Below are 25507 nucleotides of genomic sequence, written 5' to 3'. Positions count from 1 at the left end.
TACTAAGGCCGGCCTCAGGAGACCTTAATGAGCGGATTATGTTTACTGCGGTTGGCAAAATTTGGACAAGAGAGTCGAGTAGTAGCGTTTCAGACGAGAAGATATCGTGAGCTTTCGTGAACCGCAACTTTTGGGGTTGTGTCGCTTCCGCACCAGAATGACATCATGACATCGTGCATCATTATGGTGCATTTTCCAAATGCTCTGCATCGTTTTTCGTGCGATTGTCAGTTGGGGGATGCCGTTTCGATTCTAGTGCCAGGTAGTGATGGCATAATCTCTTGGTTTTGATGCCTGAATTCTTATAAAGAGAGGTGTAACGACATTCATTTGTTCCCTACACATATTTCTTATAAAAACCTTGTGCCTTCTTCTTCTTCTTCCATTGCCGCATATCTTCTTTACTGATCTTAGCAATTCTTATTGCCTCTAATACTTCCTTGCCTGAATAACCTCTTTCAAGATATGGCTAATGTATCCTCTGTTTCTGGTGCGAGAACTGACCCTGTCCCTTTGGCGGTGCTTATTCCCCATCGCACTGATGGCGTCTCTGTCTCCGTTGAAGATGAGAATTCTCCTATGGTGGATGAAATAATTCCTCGTAGTGAGAAAGTTAGGTCCAACTTTTCGAAGACGCATGAAGGCGAGCCCGAGGTCTCGGAATCAGCGATGAAAGAGGTCGATCTAGCTAAACTTAGGTAAAAATTCAACATTCCTGCTCACATCGATCCGGTCCCCCCAGGGCGTAATATGGTACAAATCTACCTCACCCCCCTCCCCGGTTATTGCGCGTTTTATGCATATCCTTTCCATGTTGGCTATACTCTTCCCCTTCTCCCGTTGGCCGAGGAATTTTGCCACTACTATAGCATTTGTTTGGCCCAACTCTCTCCATACATCAACAAGCTTAATATGATGCTCACAAAATTTGCGGAGTTGGACGGGTCGAGGTCACACTCCGCCATCTGATGCATCTTTTCGCCCCTAGTTTCTAAAGGGGGACGATGTTGCATCTTCGCCACCGAAGAGGTAAATGCCTAGTAGTGAAGATAGATGACAAGGCAAATCGTTAGTTCTTACACAACTACTTTTTTCAGAACCGAAGATGTGGTGACCAACGCGAATGGCTTCCCTAAGACTTAGAATTACACTCGTAAGTATTTATTCTTTGCCAAAAACATTTGATTTGTCTTAGTCGCCGGCTGTGAAATTTTGTCTCTTCTTCGTACAACCAAGACTACGCCCCCTCCTTTGGTCGGGGACATTTCAAACTAGGTTCGCCGGATTCTGCCTCACGTTGTGGGGATTCATGAATGGTCAAGATTTCTCAAGAAGTTCGAGCCTGCTTCTTCCTTGGACTGTGAGTTCATCTGTATTAATTTTTGCTATCTTAACCTCATGGTGGCTTGCTCATTGCTGTTTGTTCTTGGTAGTAATAACCTTCAATCCTTCCTTTTCAGTTCGAGGATCTTCAAGGTAGTCGAGGGCTCCTCCTCCTGCATTTCGTAAGATAAAGACTGCTTCTTCTTCGGTGTCTATTCCCATAGTGACCGCGTCTAGGCCTGCTCGATCATCTACTTCTGTTCCTTCTTCCTCCACGGCCAGGTATGCTCGGTCGTCAGCCCCACATACTGTTGCCTCGACATCGATTTCTTCTCCGCCTGCAGACATATCGACAGCAGAGCTTTCGGCTTCCCCTTTGCTTCGTCTAGTGGATGAGTAGGAGGAGTCACCGAGCGGAGAGGATTTGGTTCCCCATAAGAGAAAATTGGTGGACGTCAGTGATGGGGTTGCCCGGGCTGTGGATTCAGTAAGGGGTGATTTTGTCATCCGTTAGATGGCAGCAATAGTGCTTGAAGATGACATCGAGTTGTCGTCTGAGATTCCGCCATCAACTGAGGCCGCAGAGGGCGTGTCCCTTCCCGATGCGACGATGGAAGTGGAAGGGCCGTCCACGAGGGTCTCTGATATTTTATGGCATAATGAGTCATCGGCCTCGCGACCGGCTGACAGTCCTTCTTCGCTGGCTGACAGGAAAGCTAAAGGCATTGCCGAGGATGGCTATGAGACAGGCTCTGATATTGACGCCGATGAGGTGAGGATGATGAGGGAGGCATTTACCCTACTCGAAGTGAGACTGGAGGGGTCCACGCGGACCATTGCGATCCCCATGAATCGAGATTTGTTGGTACACATGGAGAACATGGTTCCTTCCCTTGGAACCCTCTGTTCCGACATGGAAGGGAAAACCCTTGAAAATCTGGATGGCGCTATCTTATCAAGGAGCATAGCTGGCCTCGCTCTCAGGTTAAACTTTTTGACTTCTTTCATTTTTGTTTGTCAAGTTCAATGTTTAGGCTTCGTTTTTACTTTCCGCTTTCTTTTTCTTTCTCTTTCAAACTGTGATTTTGGAAATTGAAAGTGCCCGAAGAGAGGAGAGGTGTAAGGCTATTTTTCTGAAGATGGAGCAAAAATACCGCGAGTACCATGGAAAGCACCGCGAGATTTGTAGGCGGTTTGGTGAGAGAGGCAATTTCCAGGCTCTTCGAGACGAACTGAAGGAAAAGGATGATGTGGTGAGGGTTATCAAAAAATGCAGCATTCTTGAGGGGGCGCTAAGAGATAAAGAAAATGAACTTGAGGTTAGTAGGGGGGTCGAAGCCCAGTGCGACGATCTCCAAGCCCAGGTGATCTCGCTGCGTGCCAAGCTTGAGGAGTGGAATTCAAAGTGGATGCTTTAAGTGGCGAGGTCGTCTAGAAAGCAATGGATCTCGAGAAAGCGTAGTTGGCTCGGTCGGGGTTATGAGAAAGATGAAGGCTTTGGAGATCGTGATCCGTGTTCTTTGTTCCGAGCGAGAGAGTGCCTTGGAGATGGCCAGACTCAAAAAAGAGCGGCTTGATGAACGGATTGGAGAATTAGAGAAAGAGGCTTTGGGCATTTGTGATTGAGTCGCCGCTCTTGAGGCCAAGAAGGCACAATTACTGGAGATTTGAACAAGGAGTGGATTTATGCCGAGGCCCAGCTAGATTTATTTAGAGATCTTATGAGGGCGGGAACCATTTCAGAAGTCGTCTTCGAGGATGCTCGTGTTAAGGCACATGGAGCTCGGGTGGCTTGTGGCTACGATCCTGCTACACTAGAGGCCGGTGATGATGAGGGGTATGCGGGCGTGGATCGAATTGAAGTGGACGCCCAATATGAGGATGAGTATCCTAAGGGCGATAGTGATGGTGAAGGGGCAGATGGGGATGGCCTAGGTGATTAGACCGATAGCGTTGCCGGGCCTAGCGACGATTAGTAGTTTTTCTTTTCCTTCTTTTTGTTTTGCCGCAAACTTGTGCATTTTTTGTGGGCGTCTTTTCGAGCCTTTGTAAAAACTATTCTAAGTATGAAATACCAATTTTGTTATTTGTACCTGATTCTTTTTCTTCGGTTCGAACTTGTATACTTTTGATCTTGTTTCTTGGTTGCCTTGATTTTCTTAGTCGTAATCATTTAGCTCGAGTAGGTTTGAACATATCCTTAGTTTAATTACGAGCACGGGTTGACGGGTGTTAGTTCGATCGAGGTCAAAACAAAATCTAAGTTTGATCATGGCCTAGGGCCAATAAATGTTAGTTTGAACGAGGTCGAACATATCGTATATTTATTTATGGTCGAAGGTCGGTTAGGTGTTAATTCGAATGAGGTCGAAAACAACCTATACTTTGTTATGGACGAGGGCCGGTTAGGTGTTGATTCGAACGAGGTCAAATACAACCTATACTTAGTTATGGCCAAGGGCATGTTAGGTGTTGATTCAAACGAGGTCGAATACAACCTATACTTAGTTATGGCCGAGGGCCGGTTAGGTGTTGATTCGAACGAGGTCGAATACAACCTATACTTAGTTATGGTCAAGGGCCGGTTAGGTGTTGAATCAAATGAGGTCGAATACAACCTATACTTAGTTATGGCCGAGTGTCGGTTAGGTATTGATTCGAACGAGGCCGAATACAGCCTATACTTAGTTATGGCCGAGGGCCGATTAGGTATGCCTCTAGGTGTGGCATTTGTCGGCATTGTGATCTTTAAGGCAATGTTGCCTTAGTTGTACAGTTGGAGAAATAGAAATAAACTTCATGCATTTGTGCTTTGTTCATACACTTGGAGAAATTTACATATTTTTTCGGACGTTGGCTGGCATTTCCATTCCAGTCCCAATCCCAACTTATCCAATCCCTTCATTATTTGACCTAGAGGAGTCCTGAGAGGTCGAGCAATGAACTAGCCATCCTATGCCTTCGTCCGTGCGCACTTTATATCCTGAATTGTCCCCTCCATCGCCTCGTTAAAAACCTCCTTGAGAAAACCCAATTGGGACAAACTCAAGTAAGGGAAAAAGAGTACAACTTTGGGGACGCTTCATGTCTTAAAAGCTAAAGCACTTGAGGTGTGCGATATTCCAGTTGTTTGGTAGTAGCTCTCCTTCCATTGTTTCTAGTTGGAATGACCCCTTGCTCGTTGTCACTGTGATTTTGTATGGGCCATCCCAATTTGTTCCTAGTTTACCTTCCCGTTGTTCTTTGCTCACTTGTGTTTTAGCTTTAAGCACGTAGTCCCCGACTTTGAGTGGCCTGATCTTTGCCTTTTTGTTATAATAGCGTTCTGCTTGTTGCTTTTGGGCGATCATTCTTATGTAGGCCATATCTCTTCATTCTTCGACTTCGTCGAGCTCCTACCTTTTGCTTTCATCATTGTTGGGTCCTCTTTCGTGGGATTATCTTAGGCTGGGCTCCCCGACTTCGACCGGTATTACTGCATCAGTCCCATAGACCAATGAGTAAGGCGTCTCTCTTGTGATCGTTTTCGGCGTTGTTCGGTAGGCCCAGAGTACTTCTGGTAATATTTCCGGCCACAACCCTTTGGCGTCTTCGAGTTTCTTCTTCATGATGTTCAGTATCAACTTGTTGGAGGACTTCGCTTGTCTGTTACCCGCGGGGTGGTATGGCGTTGAGAGTATTCTTTTGATATGCCATTTCTCAAAAAACTCAACAACTTTCTTTCCTGTAAACTGGGGTCCGTTGTCGCAGCTGATCTCTTTGGGGAGGCCGAATCGACATATGATGTTTTTCCATATGAAGGTGATCACTTCATGTTCACGTATTTGGGGGAATGCTCCTGGTTCTACCCATTTAGAGAAATAATTAAAACCAAAAGAAATCGTATATTACCTCGTCCTACCGAGAAAGGGTCCACTATGTTCATTTCCCATTTGAGGAACAACCAAGGGGAAGTCATTGAGTGTAGGTGTTCGCCTGCTTGGTGGATCATTGAGGCATACTTTGGCATTGCTTGCACTTCTTCACAAAATTCGCTGCCTCCTTTTTCATGATGGACCAGTAATACCCTGCCAGTATGAGGCATCTGACCAAAGCCCGATTTCCAGAATGAGCTCCACAGTGGCCTTCGTGTACTTCCTCAAGGACGCACCACGTCTGATTCGGGCCCAGGCATTTCGCTAGAGGGCCGCCGTGCGTTCTCTTGTACAGGTCGTTGTGAATGATGTTGTACCTGGCTCTTTGTATCCGTAATTTCTTAGCTTTTTTTTATCAATTGGGAGTATTTTGTCATGCAAGTATGTAATAATACGTTTGCGCCAATCCCAAGTAAGGTTTATGGTTATTACCCCGATTAGGTCTATTGATGAATTGAAAAGATGGATTACGCTTCTGTCTCCGGTAGCAATGTTTTTAGTGGTTGCGGCTAATTTGGCGAAGCCGTCTGCCTCGATATTCTTTGCTCGGGTAATCTGGTCGAGTTGACATTCGTCGAACTCGGGTAGCAGCTTGCAGATTTTGGTCTAGTACTTTTGCAACCTTTGTTCCTTGATTTGGAAAGTCCTTGTGACTTGGTTGACCACGAGTTGAGAATCGCAGCACAGTCTTAGCCGCTTCGCTCCGTATTTGAGTGATAGTCTTAATCCTACTATTACGGCATCATACTCGGCTTCATTATTAGTCACGTCCGGGCATCTTATGGACTGGCAGATCACTTCGCCCGTTAGAACTTCGAGTATGAGTCCCAGCCCGGACCCTAACGCGTTAGACACGCCGTCAATGTACAGGACCCCGAGGTCTTGCGTTTGGGAAGAAGTGTGGACGACTTCTTTTTCAACTTCGGGCATTATTTTTGCGCTGAAGTCGGCAACGAAGTTTGCAAGGACTTGTGACTTTATCATTGTTCACGGCCGATATGTGATATTGTGCTCGCTCAATTCGATGGCCCATTCGGCCAACCTACCCAATATCTCCGGGTTTATGCAAAATGCTTCTTAGGGGGAAAGTCATGACGACCGAGATGGGGTGGCATTGGAAATGTGGTCTATGCTTTCGTGAAGAAAAGACTAAGGCTAGAGCTAGTTTTTCGAGGTGGGAGTATCTTGTCTCGGCGTCGACTAGTGTTTTGCTAATGTAATAGATGGGAGACTGCATACCTTTATTTTCTAGGACCAGGACCACGCTCACAGCTACTTCGGAAACGACGAGATAGACGAGGAGGTGCTGCCCCGGTTATGGTTTTGAAAGAAACGGTGGCGATGACAAGTACACCTTTAACTCCTTCAGGGCTTGGTCACACTCAGGGGTCCATTAGAGCCCGTTATCCTTTTTGAGAATGCTGAAGAATTTATGGCACCTATCAGATGATCGCAAAATAAAACTTGAAAGAGCGGCGATACGGCCAGTCAACCTCTAAACCTATTTTTTGGTGGTCAAGTTCTCCGATATCCCTTCGTTGGCTTTGATTTGGTTGGGATTGACCTCGATACCTTGCTGTGACACTAGGAAACCTAAGAATTTTCCTGAGGCCACGCCGAATGCATATTTTTTGGGGTTCAGTTTCATTCTGTATTGACGGAGTATGTCGAAGGTTTCTCTCAAGTGGTCGATGTGATCTTCTTTTCTTTTGGATTTGACCAGCATGTCGTCTATATAGACTTCCATCGTTTTACCGAGTTGGTCTTTGAACATCTTCACCACCAACATTTGATAAGTCGCCCATGCGTTTTTCAGCTCGAAGGGTATAACCCTGTAGCAGTAAGTCCCCTGATGGGTGATGAAGGTGATTTTTTCCCGATCCTCTTCCTCCATGAGGATCTGATTATAGCCCGAGTAGGCATCCAAAAAGCTTAGTAGTTCATGCTCGGCCGTTACGTCGATGAGTTGGTCGATATGGGGTAGTGGAAACAAATCCTTGGGGCATGCTTTGTTCAGGTCAGTGAAATATACGCACATTCGCCATTTTCCATTCTTCTTTTTCACCATGACCACGTTGGCGACCCATTGGGGGTATTTCGACTCCCTGACGGAGCCATTTTCCAATAATGTTTCCACCTCTTCGCGTACTGCATCATTAATTGTGGAGTTGAACTTACGCCTAACCTGCCTCACCGGGGGGTGAATGGATCGACGTTCAATTTGTGTGTGGTGATCTCCTTTGGGATACATGGCATATCTACAGGTCTAAAAGCAAACAAGTTCGCGTTAGCAGTTAAGAATTGACTAAACTTACTTAGTTCTTGAAGTTTGCAGCCGATGTAAGCTTTCTTACCGTGGTCGTTGCTGCCTAACTGAACGGAGTCGAGGTCCTCTACGGTCGATCCTGCAGCTTCGACCGTATCGGGGTCTCTGATGACGTCCTCGCTGTCATTACACATCGACCTTGACCCTGTTGATTGTTATGTCTCTTTTTCTTTATCCTTTGTTTGTTGGGTGTTTGTACAGTCTAGGGCGATGCAGTAGCATTCCTGGGATGTGCATTATTCCCCTGGTATACTGAATATTCCCCATGGAGTTGGGAATTTGATGACTTTGTATAAGCTAGAGGGGATGGCTCTCATGGTGTGTATCCATGGTCGCCCTATGGCGTTGTAAATTATGTCTTGGTCCATGATATGGAATGTGATTTCTAGAGTGACACCACCGGTTAGGACGAGGAGTGTAATCTCACCGGATGTGTTGCTCAACTGCATTGTTAAAACTCGTTAGTGTGATGCAGTGCGACACTATCTTATCCTTAAGTTTCATTTATGCAAGTACTCGAGGGTGGATAATGCATGCGCCACTCCCATCGTCCACCATAATGTGTTTCACATCGATATCTAAAATTTATAAAGTGATAACAAGAGCATCATAGTGAGGGAAAACCAAACCGTTGGTATCTGACTTATCAAAGATGATACTTTCTTCGAGTTCATCATACCGTTCGTAGGTGATCGACCGTTTGAGCTTGTAGGTTATAGTGAATTTCACATTGTTGATGGAAGCATCGTCGCCGCCACCGATGATCATATGGATAGTATGGGTCGGCGAGGGTGATTTCGGCTGTCCTTGATGTTGTTCACGTCCTCTGGAAAAGTTGGTCCCTCCCAATCGCTCCGCAACTCTTTGAGGTGTCCCTGTCGTAGCATGGTTACGACCTCCTGTCTTAAGGTGATGCAATCTTCGGTTTTATGTCCTCGCTCTTGATGGAACTGGCAGAGGGCGTCTGTTTTTCTGGTATTCGGGTCTGACCTCATTTTTTGTGGCCACTTTACCTTCGGTCCGAGCTTCTCCAAGGAGTAGACTATTTCTGTAGGTGACACATAAAATTAGTGAGCGGATAATAAAGGGGGCATACATCTCTCGTTCCGATGAGTCCATGTTCTTGATCGGGGTGGGCCCTCTTCATGGCAGGATGAGGACGCAATGGCGGTTCTGACATATGGTAGATGTCGTTCCCGGTTGGGTCGCTAGGTCGCGAGATCTCTTCTGATATCATGTCTTCGATCTTTTCTAGATTCTGCTAGCATCGAGGTCAGTCGATGGGTCGGCCCATTAAGGTCATCCTTGTCTGCTCGGACTTCGGCGCAATATGCATTGTGTATCTTATCCCAAGTAGTTGGGGGGTACTTCATAAGTCGACTCGGTAGCTTTCTTATTTCCCTCGAACCGGTTCTCCTCAGCCCGTTTTGAAAAACTGCGACCGCCATCCCTTCTGATACATTTGACAAGATCATTCTTACTCGATTTAACCGGGCAAGTAAATCCCTCAATCCCTCTCCCGGAGACTATTTAATAGCAAATATGTCGTTTACTCTCACCTCTGCCTTTTTGGCCCCAACATGGAACGGTTACGAACTTATCGGCCATTTCTTCGAAGGTCTCAATAGAATGCGCAGGCAATTGTGAATACCAAGTTAATGCTCCTCCCGTAAGGGTCTCGCCGAATGTTTTTAACAAAATGGAAGGATACTTATTCCTTGGCGAGGTCATTACCTTTCACGGCGGTGACGTAGTGAGTCACATGGTCTTCGGGGTCGGGCGTGCCATCATATATTTTCAGTCACTATACGGCTGCACAGCGAACCGACTAGTATCTCGGCAAGAGTTTAGGGGCGCCCGGTATCTTATCGACCCTTTCTTGGTATTCTCTAATATGGTCTCGAAGCGCTTTGTTCTCATTTTCCATTTCCTCCATCCTTTTCAAAATGGTTGCGAGAGTGTCGTTACCTGCACCATTAATGACATTGTGAGCAATACATGTCATTGGTGGAGGAGGAGGGAATTGATCATGCTGCTCGTCCGCTGGTGGTATGATGCAAGTCCTTGCATTTTCTGTAGCTGTGTCCCGAGCGGGATTATGGAGAATACTAGTTAGCGTGTCGGTTAGCCAGGCCTCTAGGAGCTTTTTTATTGCTGGTAGCGCCTCCTCCGCCACGGATGTGGAGGCTCCTTTACCAAGAGATTTTATGATGCTGTCATGGGGAGGGGGTGACCCACCTCGCCCAGGGGAGGCATTGTGCGTTGTGTCCTTGTCCACTGCTTCGGAGCTCTCATTGATGATGTTCATGAGGTTGGTTGGGAGGTCACTCATTATTCTCATTCTTTCTTTTTTGTTACCTGCCATATTAGATCTATGTATGCAGAGAAAGAAGGATCTTATTCTTATTTTCTTTTTTCTTTTCTTTTACGTTAGTAACCAGTGTCTAGATCTAGAAGAAACTAAAAGATTTAACTAGATAATCCCCATAGACGGCGCCAAATTGTTTGACCAAAAAGTGTAACTTTTGGCTGAAACTATTTTTTTGTGTAATAACGGGATAAACCTAGTTAATAATAATATTTCTAGAAGCGAATTTTGAAAATATGTATGAGGTGGGATAGATCCAGTAAGGGGTTGACAATAATAAACATTAAATAGTCATAAAGTATGGGCAATAATGAGAGAATGACTAATAATAAAAAGCAATAAATGGTATTTGAGTAAATAAGAGGAGTGATTCACCCAATAAATGATGAGCTATATGATTATTTCTCCTAACAATGATGAGTGTTAGACAAATCTTAGAACATTCAAAATCTTCTCGGATATGATGAAAAAGTGTAGGATAATATGAACAAGAATTTTGATAAAAGGGTGTTTTTTATATCTTTTCAAGGGAAGAGAATCTTTTAGCAAGGTATGCTTTCATCACAATGAATATCACATGCCTCTATTCATTATCTTTTTTCCTATTTATATGGGACATACCCCCAATAAATTCTAGTAGTACAAATACAAAGAATATCCAATAGAATATTCTTTTTAATATTTTACCTTAATAAACTAGCCGTTACAACTCTTTTTCTGATACCACTTTTGTCACGACCCAAACCGATGAGCCGCGACGGGCACCCGGTACCTTACTCAATCGAGTACTAACGTAACATATCTTTCGTATCATACTATCATAGGTAATTGAGCCGGAGAGGTTGTCGTGAGATAAGTAGAATAAAACATGAGGAAATACTCAATATAGTATGACCCAACTTGATATACCGACTTATACATATGATGTGCTGGCCTATAAGGCCATACTAGTATCCGTATACATGACATTTGCCTACAAGCCTCTAAGAGTACATAAATATCATAAAGGTCGGGACAGATCCCTGCCATACCAAACAAGACATATTCAAATCATACTGACCAAATAGGCAACTCCAGAGCAAGTGAAGTGCACAAATACCTTCTGCTGAGCTGATAGCCTATAAGGAGAACTCTCAATCTGTCTATCGGGATCTATGGGCATGAAACGCAGTATTCCCAGGCAAAAGGGACGTCAGTACAAATAAAGTACCGAGTATGTAAGGAATGAACATCAGTAAATAAAAGTCATGAGAGAAACATGGAGTAAAATACTCGACATGTAAGCCTGAATAGCTCTGTGAATTATTTAATATTTACAATGCCATGCATATGCGTATAAATGTTATACCATGCATAGGTATATGCGTTCATAACATCATCAAGCCTCTGGGGGCATCCCATCATATCATCTCGGCCATTGTGGGAAAAATCATCAACGTATACCAGCTGATCAGGTGGTGGTGCATATATAACGCCATAACCTCTTCCCATATCCCATATACATATAATATACGCGTATATAATGCCTTCTAGTCAAGGGTCAATGTACATGTATAAATGCATGAAATGCATAAGAAATGCGTTAATAAGATTTCTTGAATATCATAAAATCAATATGCCTTTCGGACAAACTTTATCAAATACGTATTTTTCTGAGACCCATGAACAGAGGATATAATAATAATTCACATGGGGAATCAAGAATATAGACACCCCTAGTATTTCTATGAATAGATTCATTTATGAAAGTTGCGTATTTTGCTCGTTTCGTTTATATCATTTGGATCATGCCAAAAAGAAAGAAGGGATAGCCTTAACATACCTTAAATCTGTTGAGTCCTTAATACCTTCCAAGAAATTCTTCAAACAACTCAATTCAATCTACCACATCATAAGGAGATTCAAAATCAGTGCTGAGTAAAGGCTAAGTCCTCAACTTAAACTAGTAGCTCGTTTACGTAAATTTGGGCAGCATCTCCCCTGTAACTAGGCCCTCCTCCAATACCATATACCAACAACAACAATAACACAACAATAACAATATGTAAGCATCATTTTCCAACCTTATCTCCATCACAATATACCACAAAATAGCCCACACATCCTAATCACTTCATATATAAAACGACAACCAAAGTAGTATCAAGCAACTTAAAAGAATATAACGACGAACGACCAGCCCACTATTCCGTCATTATGTGGTATTTATCCACACCATTTGTCCTCCAAAACTCCATTAAATAGTAGAAAAATATACAGCCCAAAGGCAACATGAAATAGCCCACAAAACAGTCCACTACAAGTCAAATAACTTGAACTCACGGCTTCCGACCACCGTCCCGTGAGTTCTAACTATTAGGAAATGAATTTACCAACATCCCTTGATATTTAAACACTTAAATACAGAAAGTACACGTTTTCTTAACTATGAAGTACCTTCCAAAACTCAAACTACAAAGAAAAGGAGAGGCAATATAGCGATACTTACGTCGTAGGGATCGTTTTAATGTTATCGCTTCTTGATTCCGTGCCCGGGATGATAATATTATTTGAAGCTCTTGTAGAGAGCTTAAGAGTAAAGTTAGGGATGTTATTTGGGCGAGCTCTCTGGAAAAATGGAGAAAAAGACGAGATGGGATGTAAATATCCCATTTTTTTAAAAGTTAAAAAGGTGTTACTTGGCACCCTATGATTGGCCCTTTTCCAACGCTTATAACTTTTTTTCCGGATGTCGTATGAACGAACGGTTAAGTGCGTTGGAAACTAAATTCCAAGACCTTCAATTTGGTATATAACATGTCTCCAAGAAACCTCATATAGCACACGAAATATATTTCTCAAAAAGCTCTATTACATAGCAAATCCTTAGTCAGTGTTTCCGCAACTTTAATCTGATTTTTCCCAAACTTCATATTTTCTATCCAAATATCATATATAGCCATTTTATGACTTTAAAATTATTTAAAGAATGATTAATAAGTCTTATATTCATTACGTTACCTTGAGACGCACAGGGTGTAACAATAAGATTGAATAGGAAGGAAATGAAGGCATATGCCTCAAAGGAATCAAATTGCACGATGAGGAATCAAGAAGAGAAGTGATCCTAATAGTCCGGTAACCTTTCGAAGATAAGTACAGATTTCTCCTTACCGATCCGCGAGACTCTACTAGACTCGCTCATGACTCGTGAGACCTAAGTGAACCTAGTGCTCTGATACCATGACAAACCCAAAATCTATTAAAGGTCGTGATGGCGCCGGACACCGCTGTCAGGCAAGCCAAGAATAAATACTTAATTTGGTTCTCATTTTAATATTTTTGTAATCATATTTCCTTCAATTAAATAGTAAAAGATGGAATTTACAAAGTAAATAATAATATTTTTAACAATTTCAATACAGGACAACCCATAATCATCCCAAAACCCGGTGTCACAAGTGCATGAGCATCAACTAGGAATGTAAAATAAAATACAACATCTGTCCAGAATACAAATTTGGACAGGAGAAATATAAATACTCTGAAGGAGACTCTGCTGGCTGCGGATCGTAGTATAGAATGCAGCTCACCTAAGTCCCCGCAATAACCGCGCCTCTGCGCCCACAAGGCCACTAGACATATATGTACCTGCACAAAAATGTGCAGCAAGTGTAGTATGAGTACGTATATCAACATGTACCTAGTAAGTATCCCGCCTAACCTCAAAGAAGTAGTGATGAGGGGTCGACTCCGACACTTACTAAGGGCTAACAATAAAATATCGATATTATAATTAAGGGTGGATTGTATAGAACGGCTGTAAACTCAATAACATGAAATAAGTAAACAATTCTTTTGTTAATAGGAACCTTCCAAATTTATTTTCGTCATTTAACATTTTTGTATCTCCGGCCAATGAAAGAAATATCAATTATTATCAATTCCAAAGATATATCATGCGCAAATCATGCTGAGGTCGTACGACCCGATCCAACATAAATATTTAAACTGTGCACTACCGAGGGTCGAACGGCGCGAACCATAGATGCATCTATCTGCTACCGAGGCATTCAGCCCACTCCACAAAAGAGAAAACACATTAAACAATCAATTCAAGATTTATTAAGGGGCAAATATTCCAAGAATTTCAAATTCTCATTTAACGGTCAAGTAAATGAAGTTTAACCTTTTTACAATTCTTTTATCGAGTTTCTAAATGTTTTAAATAATTAAATTAACAAGTAGGGTACAAACATCGCAAGTACAACATGATATGAGTCCCAGACTACCCGGACATAAGCATAATAGTAGCTATGCATGGACTCTCGTCACCTCGTGCATACGTAGCACCCACAAATAGAAACACATAATGATTTGATTCACCTATGGGGTTAGTTCCCTCTTACAAGGTTAAAAAGGAGACTTACTTCCCTCCGAAATTCCATAACCGGCTCCAAAGACTTTCCAACAACTGAAACCAATGCCCATCGCTCCAAAACTAGTCAATAAAGGTGCAAATCCATAAATATATACTCTAATACTCATTATTATTCAATTTTCAACAATTTTCAACTCCGCTCGAAAAGTCGATAAAATCGCCATCGGGCCCACATGCCCGGATTCTGAAATTTTTCAAAGATAAACATTACCCATGGCATCACAAACTCAAATATATAATTTACTCTCAAATTCATGCCCAAATTCGTGGTCAAAATCCAAAAATATAAATTTCTAGGTTTTCTACAAAATCCCAAATTTTCACTAATTTTCCATGAATTTCCATGTTAATATCTATATATAATCCAAGTATTTAACTTGCAATAGGTGAGAATCACTTATCTTGATATAGATGATGAACATCTCCTCTTCAAAAGCTCAAAACATCGCCCAACCAAGAGAGAAATGAGTGAAATGGGCTAAATCCCGCTTTAAAAAAATTCTACCCAGCACAGTCGCCCCTTCTTCGCGTTCGCGACCAAAGCCTCGCGTTCGTGATGCCTTCAGGCCCTACTGCTTCACATTTGCGGTTGAAGCTTCGCATTCACGGTTGAAGCTTCGCGTTCGCGAAGGCTAAATGACTCCAGGCCCCCGCTCCCTCTCTTTTCTTCGCGTTCGCATAGGCTTGGCCGCGTTCGCGAAGGCCTTCCCAGCTACTGCCTCGCGTTCCCGTCCACTGCCTCACGTTCGCGAAGGCCAAATCCCAGCAGCCTCAAAGTTCCTCTTCGCGAACGCGGGACTCCCTTCGCGCTCGCGAAGAAGGAAACCAGATACCAGCAACAGCAGTTCCAAAATAGCTCAAATTGATCCGAAACCACTCCGAAACACATCTTAGGTCCCCGAGACCCCGTCCAATCACACCAACCAATCCCTAACACGGACCTGCTCGAGGCCTCAAATCACATTAAACATCACCAAAATCATGAATCACACCCCAATTCAAGCTTAATGAACTTTAGGACTTCAAACTTCTACATTCGATGCCGAAATATATCAAATCACATCCGATTGACCTCAAATTTTGCACACAAGTCATAATTGACATTACGGACCTACTCCAACTTTCAGAATCAGAATCCGACCCCGATATTAAAAAGTTCACTCCCGGTCAAACTTTTCAAAAACCTTCAAATTTTCATTTTTCGGCAAATGACCCGAAACGACCTACGGACCTTCAAATCCACTTCCGGACGCACCCCTAAGTCTAGAATCACCATATAGAGCTATTCTCAGACTCGGAATCCCAATCGGACATCGATAACATTGAAATGCACTTCAACTCAAATTTATGAAATCCTTCCAAAATACCAACTTTCCACAATAGGCACCGAAACGCTCCCGTCCATCCAAAACCCGATCCGGACATACACCCAAGTCCAAAATCATCATACGAACCTGTTGGAACCTTCAAATCCCGATTCTGAAGTCGTTTACTCAAAATCACACCTTAGTAAATTTTTTAAACCTAAAACTTCCGAAATTAGAATTTTCTTTCTAAATCAACTCCGAATTTCCCGAAATTCAAGTTCGACCACACGTACAAGTCATAATACCTTAAGTGAAACTACTCAAGGCCTCAAACCGCCGAACGGCATGCTAAAGCTCAAAACGACCGGTCGGATCGTTACACTACAAAACATAGAGAACATAGGTAAATAAGTTTCTAATATAGTATAACTAGGTAAAAATCCCAATTATATGGGTACGTTGTTATACCATGCAACCAATCATTTAGACCATATTCTGGACCGGGCTTCATATAGAGCAAGCCCAGTTTCCTAAATGGTTTAAACCTCAACTACGAAATTCTAATCTAACAACAGTTCATATGTCTTCTTCTTCCCTTTATCGCCGGTTTTCCGGCATCTTTGCCGAGAATCAAAAAATAACCGTCAAGCTTAAAACTGACAAGCCCAAAACAACCTCCTTAAAATCCACCAATCTCACACCTAAACTTACCGAAAAACAAGAACTCCAAACTATAATTAACAACTTCAAAAAATCATCGGAATCCCCTCAATTCCGACGCCACTACTCCAACTATCAAACCGCCATTCGCCGCCTTGACAATAATTCTTCCGCTATCGAAGACATTCTTGAGCACCAAAAATAATACCCGAAAATTAGCAATGAGTTATTTGTCTCCCGCCTCATACTCTTATGCGGTACAGCAAAAATGTATAAACATGCCCGTAAATTGTTCGATGAAATGCCAAACTTAAAATGTCAGCGAACTGTTTATGCTTTCAATGCCCTTCTAGAAGCCTGCGTAAGGGCAGAAAAGTACGATACTATGAGAGAGTTGTTTCAGGAATTATCTGAGGAGTTATCGATTGAGCGTGATGTAGTGTCCTATAATACTTTGATTAAGGCATTATGTAAATCTGGTTCTTTGGATTCTGCTGTCAGTGTAATGGATGAGATGGAAAATCAGGGGATTAAACCTGATAAAGTGACTTTCAATACGCTTTTGAAAGCTTATCATGAATGTAAAAAGTTTTCTGAAGCAGAGGATTTGTGGGTATTGATGCAAAAGAAAAACATTATTGCTGACCTGTAGAGTTACAATATTAGATTACGAGGTTTAGTTGCGAATAACCAGGTTAACGAGGCGATTGAGTTGTTTGAGGAGATGGGGAAGAAAGACATCATCCCCAATACTTTGAGTTATAATACGATAATCAAAATGTTTGTGGATGATAGGAACTTGGAGGAGGCGAAAAGATGGTATGACAAAATGGCGGAAAATGAGCATTATCCGGATAATGCAACATTTGGGATGCTCATTCATTTTGCTTGTGACAAGGATGATCTTGATTTTGCACTTGACTTGTGTAAGAAATCTATGGACTCAAAAGTTATTTTTATTTGCAATGATTGTTATCTAGATAACCTCAAATGTTATCAAGATCTTTTTATTATATACATAAAATTTATTTTTATTTTATTTATATTTACTATACGTTGACTCCCTTAAAATAAAAAAATCTAATATATATATATATATATATATATATATATATATATATATATATATATATATTTATTTTATGTCAACGTATAGTAAATATTATGTATATAATAAAAAATCTAGATAACAATTGAGGTTATCTAGATAAAAATCATTGCAAATAAAAATTAACGATGTTTAACATTTCTTAGTAAAATGTAGATTTTACGTATATTTATTTTATGTCAACTGTATGTTCATGTGAGTTTTTAGGGAGAGCATGTAAGTTTGTTACAAAAGATAAAAAAGAATTTTGTCATATGAAAATGACTCATTGGCTCTTGCTTTAATTAATATTTTTATTTCTTTTAAGAGTGTAAAATAAAAATACTAGCTAAATATTTTAAAATCAAGAACATATAATTTTTTTTGTAATTTTTAATTTTATTAAATAAAACTTACTAAAAATAAAATAAAGGTTAAAATATGTAGATTAAACTTAAAATTATTTACATACTAAAAAGTGTTGAAAACCCAAGTATGGTAAAAAAATTAGGCGCTCACAATTATTATTTATTTTTATTTTCTCTCTCTTGTTTTCTTATTATCAATTTTCTTGAATTCTTTTTTCTTCTCCAATATATCTTTTGATGAGAGGAGTATATCTAGTTCAAATCCATAAACCTAAAATAACAATAATAGCAAAGAAAAATTAATCAAAAAATAAATCCAGTTGCAAATCACGAAAAAAACTTCTTGATAATTGTAAACTCAATTAAAAAGCATTAGCCCTAAAATAACAATAACACCAAAATAATTAACATAAAAATAACATAAATTGAAGATTAAATTGTAGAACAAAAAATTCCTATATGTTGTTTTGTTATCTAGTTTTCATGACTTCCTTTTATTTTCCTTCTTTAAACCCAATAACTTTTTGTTGGTAACAGTAAATACAGTTGAAACCCCATATCCTTAAAATAACAGTAACGCCAAAAAGAAATTAATCGATAATAGTAATCCCAATTGCAAATTATTATAGAATTTGGAAAACCTAAACTTTCTTAAAAAATCCATCCCTCAACTAATCTGATCCTAGAAATTTGTTTAGGATATGAAATTATCTTTCTTCAGTTTAATTTTCAGAGTTGTCGTGCAAGGGGTAATAATAGGAAAAACTAATTGTCAGGAGATAATAGAAAACATCCAATAGTTTAATGGAACCCTTTGTCAAGGGATATTCCAATATTAATTTAATGCATAAAATTAACTTTTTTTTACAAGTACATAAATCTAAAATTTGGTTATGCGCATAAGTAGTTCGAATATGTAAATACAAGGGAGAATTACGCATTCCTCTTATGTAGTTTCTACTTGTAAGTTGTAACATCTTACTGATGTCGCACAAATCCTCCTTGTTTTCATATCTTTAATTTATATTCCTACATAAATAATGATGAAAAACAAAAATATAGCCTACAAGATATGTAAGAAAACTATATCAATTCTATGTTAAGATATTTTTTGAATAAAATTTCAGCAATCCGTTGTTTGTATTTTTTATTTTATGTATCTTTTTAAGCGTCTGAAAATTATTCAAAAGAGTTGAATACAGGATGATAGAATGCAATTCATGATCCAATAAAATATGAAGTTAGCTTTGCTATATAGGAATAAAATGAAATCATGAAATGCTGATTTGTATACTTGTAGATTAAACCATAGTTTTATTAACTAAAATTTGAAAGTCTAGGGAGATTTACTGCCTGATGAAATCTAGAAGATGTATAATAATTTTCACCTATTACAAACTTGAAATGGGTTGTACATCTTCTTGAGAAATCAATTGTTTCAGTCGACGAATCAACATCTCAAAATCATGCTGACTCTTCAACAAGCTAAGTCGAACATAACGATTTTTTGCAAAGAATTTTCTACCTGGTCGACCTATGATTTTTGCTACTCTAAAGACTTGTGTGCAGTTTTTATCTTCTTTTCTCTTACACTTCACCCATGCATAACCTTCCATAAATGCCACAACGATGAACACCCAAAACACACACACACACAGTGGCATACGCAAGATAGTTTTGTATATTGTCATACTGCTTGTAAACATATATAGGTCTGGTTTGATACTCTAAATGGTTTTAAGGAATTCACTCAAATCTAGATTCTTGTAATCATGATTCAAGTGAAGAAAAAGTAAGCCTATTTATTTCGAGCTTTAAAACCAGTAGTTCTAGCGATCAACTCGGTTCTTTCAAATTGGACTTCGCATTGTTCACAAAATTTCAGGTCTTCTTTTTCATCTTCGATTACTCGATAATTTCCACAAGCATAAATTCCGGACCAAAAATTCTTTCACAAAATAATCCATCTTTTTTCCGGTTTATTAGTTTTGTAATGAAAAAGTTTTCTTGAGTTAAAAAAGTTACCTGGAGATGGTTCTCTGGCTCTGTCACGAAATGTGCAATATTGAGTTGGAATGCTTTGGAGTCTAAAATGTTTAGATAAAGAGAAGACGTGACTCAGTTTTTCCAAACGATCCCTCATGATTTCATGTCCAAAATTGAAGATTTGCTTGCCATTTCCTTGAACAACAACTTTCAAAAGAGTTAAGGCGCTCAATTGGGTATCTTTTGAGAACCCCATTTCAGCCAAAACAATATAGTCCATCATTATTTTATACACATTCACGTCCTTCACAAAACTTTGTATCCTAGGAGAAAATTCATCAGACTAGGTTATTTTATCTTAGGAGAAAAATTCATCAGACTAAGACTTTGTATTCTTGAAGAAAATTCATCAGATTAGGTTGTTTTATCTTAGGAGAAAGATTCATCAGACAAAGACGTTTATCTTAGGAGAAAATTCATCATACTAGGTTTTCTTATCTTAGGAGAAAAATTCACCTGACTAAGATTTTTATTGGGAGGAAAATCCATCAGACTAGGACTTTTATCCTAGGAGGAGAAATGTTAAGAGCAATGGCAAAAATTTATGCACACTAGCAAGACAAATAAAGGCAAAGATTTAAGAAACTTCCTTTTGTCGGCTCTTCTCTTCTCTTCTTTTTTCTCTAATTTTTTTCTTTTTTTTTCCTTTTTTTTGAACCACTTTCTTTGCACTGCTTTATTCCTGTTTCAAACAAAGAAAATTTTGTCAGTTTTGAAAGTGGTGGTCGGTTTGTGGCCTTGAGTCTTGGGAAGCTTGACTTTTGCTCAATCAGCTTGAGTCGGTTTCAAGATACTTTTTCTCTGCATCAACCCTGATTATTTCACACCCAGTACCATTTATATTTGTAGCTCAATTAGCCTAATCCCAACTGGAGATCTTTGTTTAGGTGACCTTTTATGATATCTTGAATGGCTTCTTGCTTTTTGAGCAATTTGTTTGTCAGAGAGAGTCGCAACTAGGTATACGCCTTTTGCATGATGTACACACTTCATAGTCTCTGTTCAGTACTACAGAGAACCCCTGATTAACCTCGAGGTTATCTTTGCTTGCTTTAGCCAAGTAGGCTGGCAAAAGTCTTTTGGGGAGGGGCCTTTGCATGAATCCTCAAGGCATGTAGACAATAACAACTGAGTGTGCTAGCCACATTTACTTTGTGCAACTGAAAAACTGGTAGCAAATTTTGAAATCTTTTCTGTTTTGACAAGGACGGACTCAGAGTGAAGGACACAATGATGCAAAGAAACAATATTAACAAGAAATGCCCCTGTCGGGAAGGATAGAAGGAAGAGTTCTTTGTTTTTTTTTTTCAATAACTAACCTTAATGATCATGACATGCATTTTGGACTCAACGTCTTGATCTATCAAACTGATCTAATCTCTCCTTTTACCATTCCTATGACCTTTGAAGTCGGGCTTGTTCGTGTCAATCCTTTGCATCCGCTTCACGATTCACTTTCGACTAGAGATGCCTCGAGGGGTTTTCACCAACAAGTCTCTCTCATTTATTGATCTCTACTTACCGTCGCCTTACAGTGCCCGTAAAGGTTTTCACTAGTAAGACTCTCTTATTTTTCTTTTATTTTCCTTTTTGGCTTTCTTTTGTGAGCAACTTGACAGTGTTCTATGTCGTATGACAACTGTTGCTCATTGCATACGTCTCTTAGCATTCTTGAAAGTTGATCAGGAGGTCTTTATTTAAAAGATTTTTGGATAGGGTTGGAAATAATGAACGACATGAAGGCTCAAAGTATACTCAAAATGAGGGGGTTGTAGACTTACAACTCTTGGAATCGACTCTTTCAAAAATAAAATAAAATCTTTGCCCCTGTTTCAGATACTGGGATCTTTTGGATTTTTTTTCTTTTTTTTTTCTTATTTGGTTGGACCGAACCATGTAAGGCTGCCTACGTATCCTTTTTAAAGGAATCAGGTCAAACGTAGTTCAAACATCTGACCTAAATTTTTTTTTTATTTCTCTGTCTTTTCCTTTTTTTTTCTTTTTCTTTTTATTTTTTCTTTTCAAAACAAGTTGCCCCAGCCTTTATTTTCTAGGGGCAGGGACCTTTGACTGTTCTTTTTTTCTTTTTTCACTTGAACTTTCAATGAGTTGCTCCAGTTTGTACTTTGGGAACATGGACTTTTCTTTTTATTTTTATTTTTACTTTTGACTTTGAACTTGATTTCAAAAGAAGGTGGTCAAAGAAAATAATATAGGCTCAAAAGGGGTAACAAAGGGTATAAAATGTTTGGATAGCAAAAAAAGGGCCACCCAGCCTTGAGTATACCATTCATGTTAGCCCTTCACTAACACGACATTGATGGACATGTTATTTTCTGGATCCTTTCCAGTGTAAAGTTGTATGAGAAATACTTTCCTCGCAGTGAATGACCCTTGTCAATTAGGGTGACTTTTTCTTGGATTTTGTCTTGATGTAGAAGATGCATTTTGCCACTAAACTGATCCATTTCAAGTTGTCTGGAATACACCTTCTTTTAAAAAATACTTGATATCTCTTAGTGTTAAACAGACTTCAAATCGTCCGATCATTCTTAAGCATGATCTTCTCAATGATTCAAAAGGTAGAGATCCTTAACTTTCATGAGCATGACTGCTTTGGTACCGTGTACTTGGCTCATGCTTATTTTCCAAATGTTTCATGTATTTATTCATCTTCAAAAGTGCTTTTTCTCAGTTATCTAATTCAAGACTAGATCAATTTTATAAAAGCCGGTCGAAAATTCCGCATGCATGTCATGTCACTAAAACTAGCGGCGAAAGAAATAAACATAGAATGACACAAAGGGACATAATGACATAAAGGGACAAACTGTATTTCATTAAATAAAGGGTGGAAGGATTTGAAAATAAGATAAACAAACTGAAATCTGGGTTACAACCCTAGATAACTCAGATAACAGAAAAGATGACAAAACAAGCTACCAAGACTCCTCCTTGTCTAAAAGAGGAGTGACTTTCCAGTTGCTAAGTGACATCTTAGCCACAAATTGCACATCAGCACTACTACGTCATTCAGTCCTTTTTATTGCATTTGATTCAACACTCAAATTTTGACTTTTTGATTAAACCGTTCCTAATATTGACTATCGAATTTCAGTACTGACGGCATGAGAAATTTCACAGTAACTTTTTTTCAAAGGACTTGGATGAATTCTCATGTCTCCCTATCATCATAGATCATCCAAGCAGAGCATGTCCTGTCGCTCAAAACTGGTAGAAGTCAGCCAACATTTGCCTCTATTTTTATCACCAACTTGTCTACTTGCCTTTTTGTAACCTTAGTTGGATCCACAATAGTGGTACTTGTTCCTTCGGTTGAGAAGATGCTGTTATTTCTAAGGGATCCTGGATCCGTCATTGCAAACCAACAAACAGACCAACTTAAACCAGGTTTTATTTCAAAACAACAAACACGTTAAAATGAGCACTCTTTTTTTTTCTTTCTATTTTCTCTTTTTCTTTCTATCTTTTCGCTCCTTTTTTTTTTTGTTGTATTTTTTAAAAATCATTCGATTAAACCTGATGTGGGTTGCCGACGTATCATGTGGGGACATGAATCAGATCTTGCATAGTTCGGGAAGATCAGGAATAAAAAAATAAACTAACTTTTTTTTTATTTTGATTTTCTTTTCGAAAGAAAGACTTATAAAGAAGAAAGAAAATATTTTTGGATTTCGATTTGTTTGTTTATTTGTTTTTTTAAGAATTTTTGAAAAGAAAGACTTCTAAAGAAGAAAGAATTTTTTTTTTAATTTCGATTTTTTTTCCTGGAATTTTGAAAGAAAAACTTCTAAAGAAGAAATGAAATATTTTTGAATTTTTGGACTTTTATTTTGAATTTATGAAAGAAATACTTCTAAAGAAAAAGAAAATATTTTTGAATCTTGAATTTTCTTTTCAATTTTCGAAAGAAGAATGAAAATATTTTTGGATTTTGAGAAGAAATTAAAAAGAAAATATTTTTGTATTTCTTTAAAAATTGGGGTCTAAAAGAAAGACTTTCTAAAGAAGGAAGTAAAGGAAAATATTTTTGGATTTTTTGAAAATTGTGGTCTAAAAGAAAAACTTTCTAAAGAAGGAAGTAAAGGAAAATACTTTTGGATTTTTTTAAAATTGGGGGGCGGAACCGTTGAGATTTGCCTACGTATCTCACATCAGGTGAGAATCAGACCCGCGTAGTTCCGTCATTTTGACATAACTAGGAGAACATGATATTGACTCATTTTGAAATTTATTTTTCATTTTCTTTTTTTTTTTTCAAAAATTTCGGCAGAGTTTCGGGACACTTCCAAATACCGGGTTTTTCAGAATTGGGTGAATTCTCTCCTGCCTCACTCTTGGTTTTTCTCTTGATTTTCTTTCCTTAGCCGATCAGCATGCAAGCCGAAATAAATAAATGCGCACATAACATGTAAGATGCATCAGGATGGTCTTTTATTTCGGGTGCGCCTGTCCTAGACGGACCCAACCCCTGTGTTGAGTCCCCAAAGTCAAATGCACATGATGCAAATAAATGTTCCTACTAGGGATCCGACATGAGGTTGTGTTATTCTAGGTTTAAACCTGGGTGTGTGTTCTAGACATGGCTTACCCAAGCGAACAACTCGAGCCGATGTGGGAGCAATGTACCGGGAGCACGAAAGTCTACCCGGTTTAGTTGCTGATCCAGCCTCGTTCTATTTGGCACGACCTCTAACATTAAAGTGGGCCACGCGTACGTGTGCACCATATTTTTTAGAAGACTCAGAAGGGAAGCGTAAGAAGACAGTTTATACAATTCAAATAATATCAAAGCGCTAAATGAGCGGCAATTAGCACATTAGGCCCACAAACACAATAATATCATACAATCAATAAAGCCAAGCATAGATCAATTTACAAGCTCAAATTCTGAACCCTGAACCGGAAGTTCTGGGTTCTTAGTCCCCAGCAGAGTCGCCAGAGCTGTCACACCTCCTTTTTTCCGAGAGATAGGGGAGTTTTTCCAATTAAAGTGACATTATTCGAAATGAGATTATTTATTTAATCAAAGTCGCCACTTGGAATATTTGTTATGGTGTCCCAAGTCACTAGTTTATTTCAAAATCCCAAATCGAGGAAATTGATTCTTATTTATGATCCGCGAATACAGAAGATCAAGTAAGGAATTCTGTTAACCCGGAAGAATGTGTGAGGCACTCCCGAGTTCCGTGGTTTTAGCACGGTCGCTTTAATCATACCTGGCTTAATTAATTATTTGATTACTCATTTTAGAACTTATATACATTTACCTTTTACCGCTTTTAGAACTTAGTTTTTAACAGAAATCTAAGATCTGACAAAATATATGTTCCATTTATTTTTTTGTTTACCGAAAGAAATAAAGATGACAGATTTATCTAGATAACAAATAGTAAATATATATAGAATTTATTTACTATTTATTTACTATACGTAAAATATACATTTACTAAAAAATATTAAACACCGTTAATTTTTATTTGTAATGATTGTTATCTAGATAACCTCAAATGATATCAAGATCTTTTTATTATATACATAAAATTTATTTTTATTTTATGTATATTTACTATACGTTGACTCTAATAAATATATATTACGTATATTTATTTTAGTAATAAAATTTATTTTACTCTCAGCAATGATTTTACGTATATTTATTTTATG

General features: G+C 39.1%; 1 protein-coding gene across 1 annotated transcript; it reads left to right on the top strand.

Annotated features, from left to right (window-relative positions):
• The first annotated feature begins 16586 nt into the window (after positions 1–16586).
• LOC104086308 (small ribosomal subunit protein mS78 (rPPR3a)-like) lies at positions 16587–17710 on the top strand. Its single transcript, XM_070191144.1, has 3 exons — positions 16587–16931; positions 17013–17244; positions 17634–17710. The coding sequence occupies exons 1-3, from the start codon at positions 16587–16589 to the stop codon at positions 17708–17710; spliced, it is 654 nt and encodes a 217-aa protein (XP_070047245.1).
• The last annotated feature ends 7797 nt before the right edge of the window (positions 17711–25507 follow it).

This window comes from Nicotiana tomentosiformis, chromosome 12 (genome assembly GCF_000390325.3).
Source record: "Nicotiana tomentosiformis chromosome 12, ASM39032v3, whole genome shotgun sequence".
Classification (NCBI taxonomy): domain Eukaryota; kingdom Viridiplantae; phylum Streptophyta; class Magnoliopsida; order Solanales; family Solanaceae; genus Nicotiana; species Nicotiana tomentosiformis.
Note: the sequence above shows the minus strand (reverse complement) of the source record. Positions and strands in the feature narration are given on the sequence as shown.

Coding starts and splice junctions, on each gene's coding strand:
- LOC104086308 (XM_070191144.1), top strand. CDS start 16,587: ATGTATAAACATGCCCGTAAATTGTTCGATGAAATGCCAAACTTAAAA. Junction 16,932..17,012: donor CTGAAGCAGAGGATTTGTGG/GTATTGATGCAA, acceptor GCGAATAACCAG/GTTAACGAGGCGATTGAGTT. Junction 17,245..17,633: donor TGATTTTGCACTTGACTTGT/GTAAGAAATCTA, acceptor GTGAGTTTTTAG/GGAGAGCATGTAAGTTTGTT.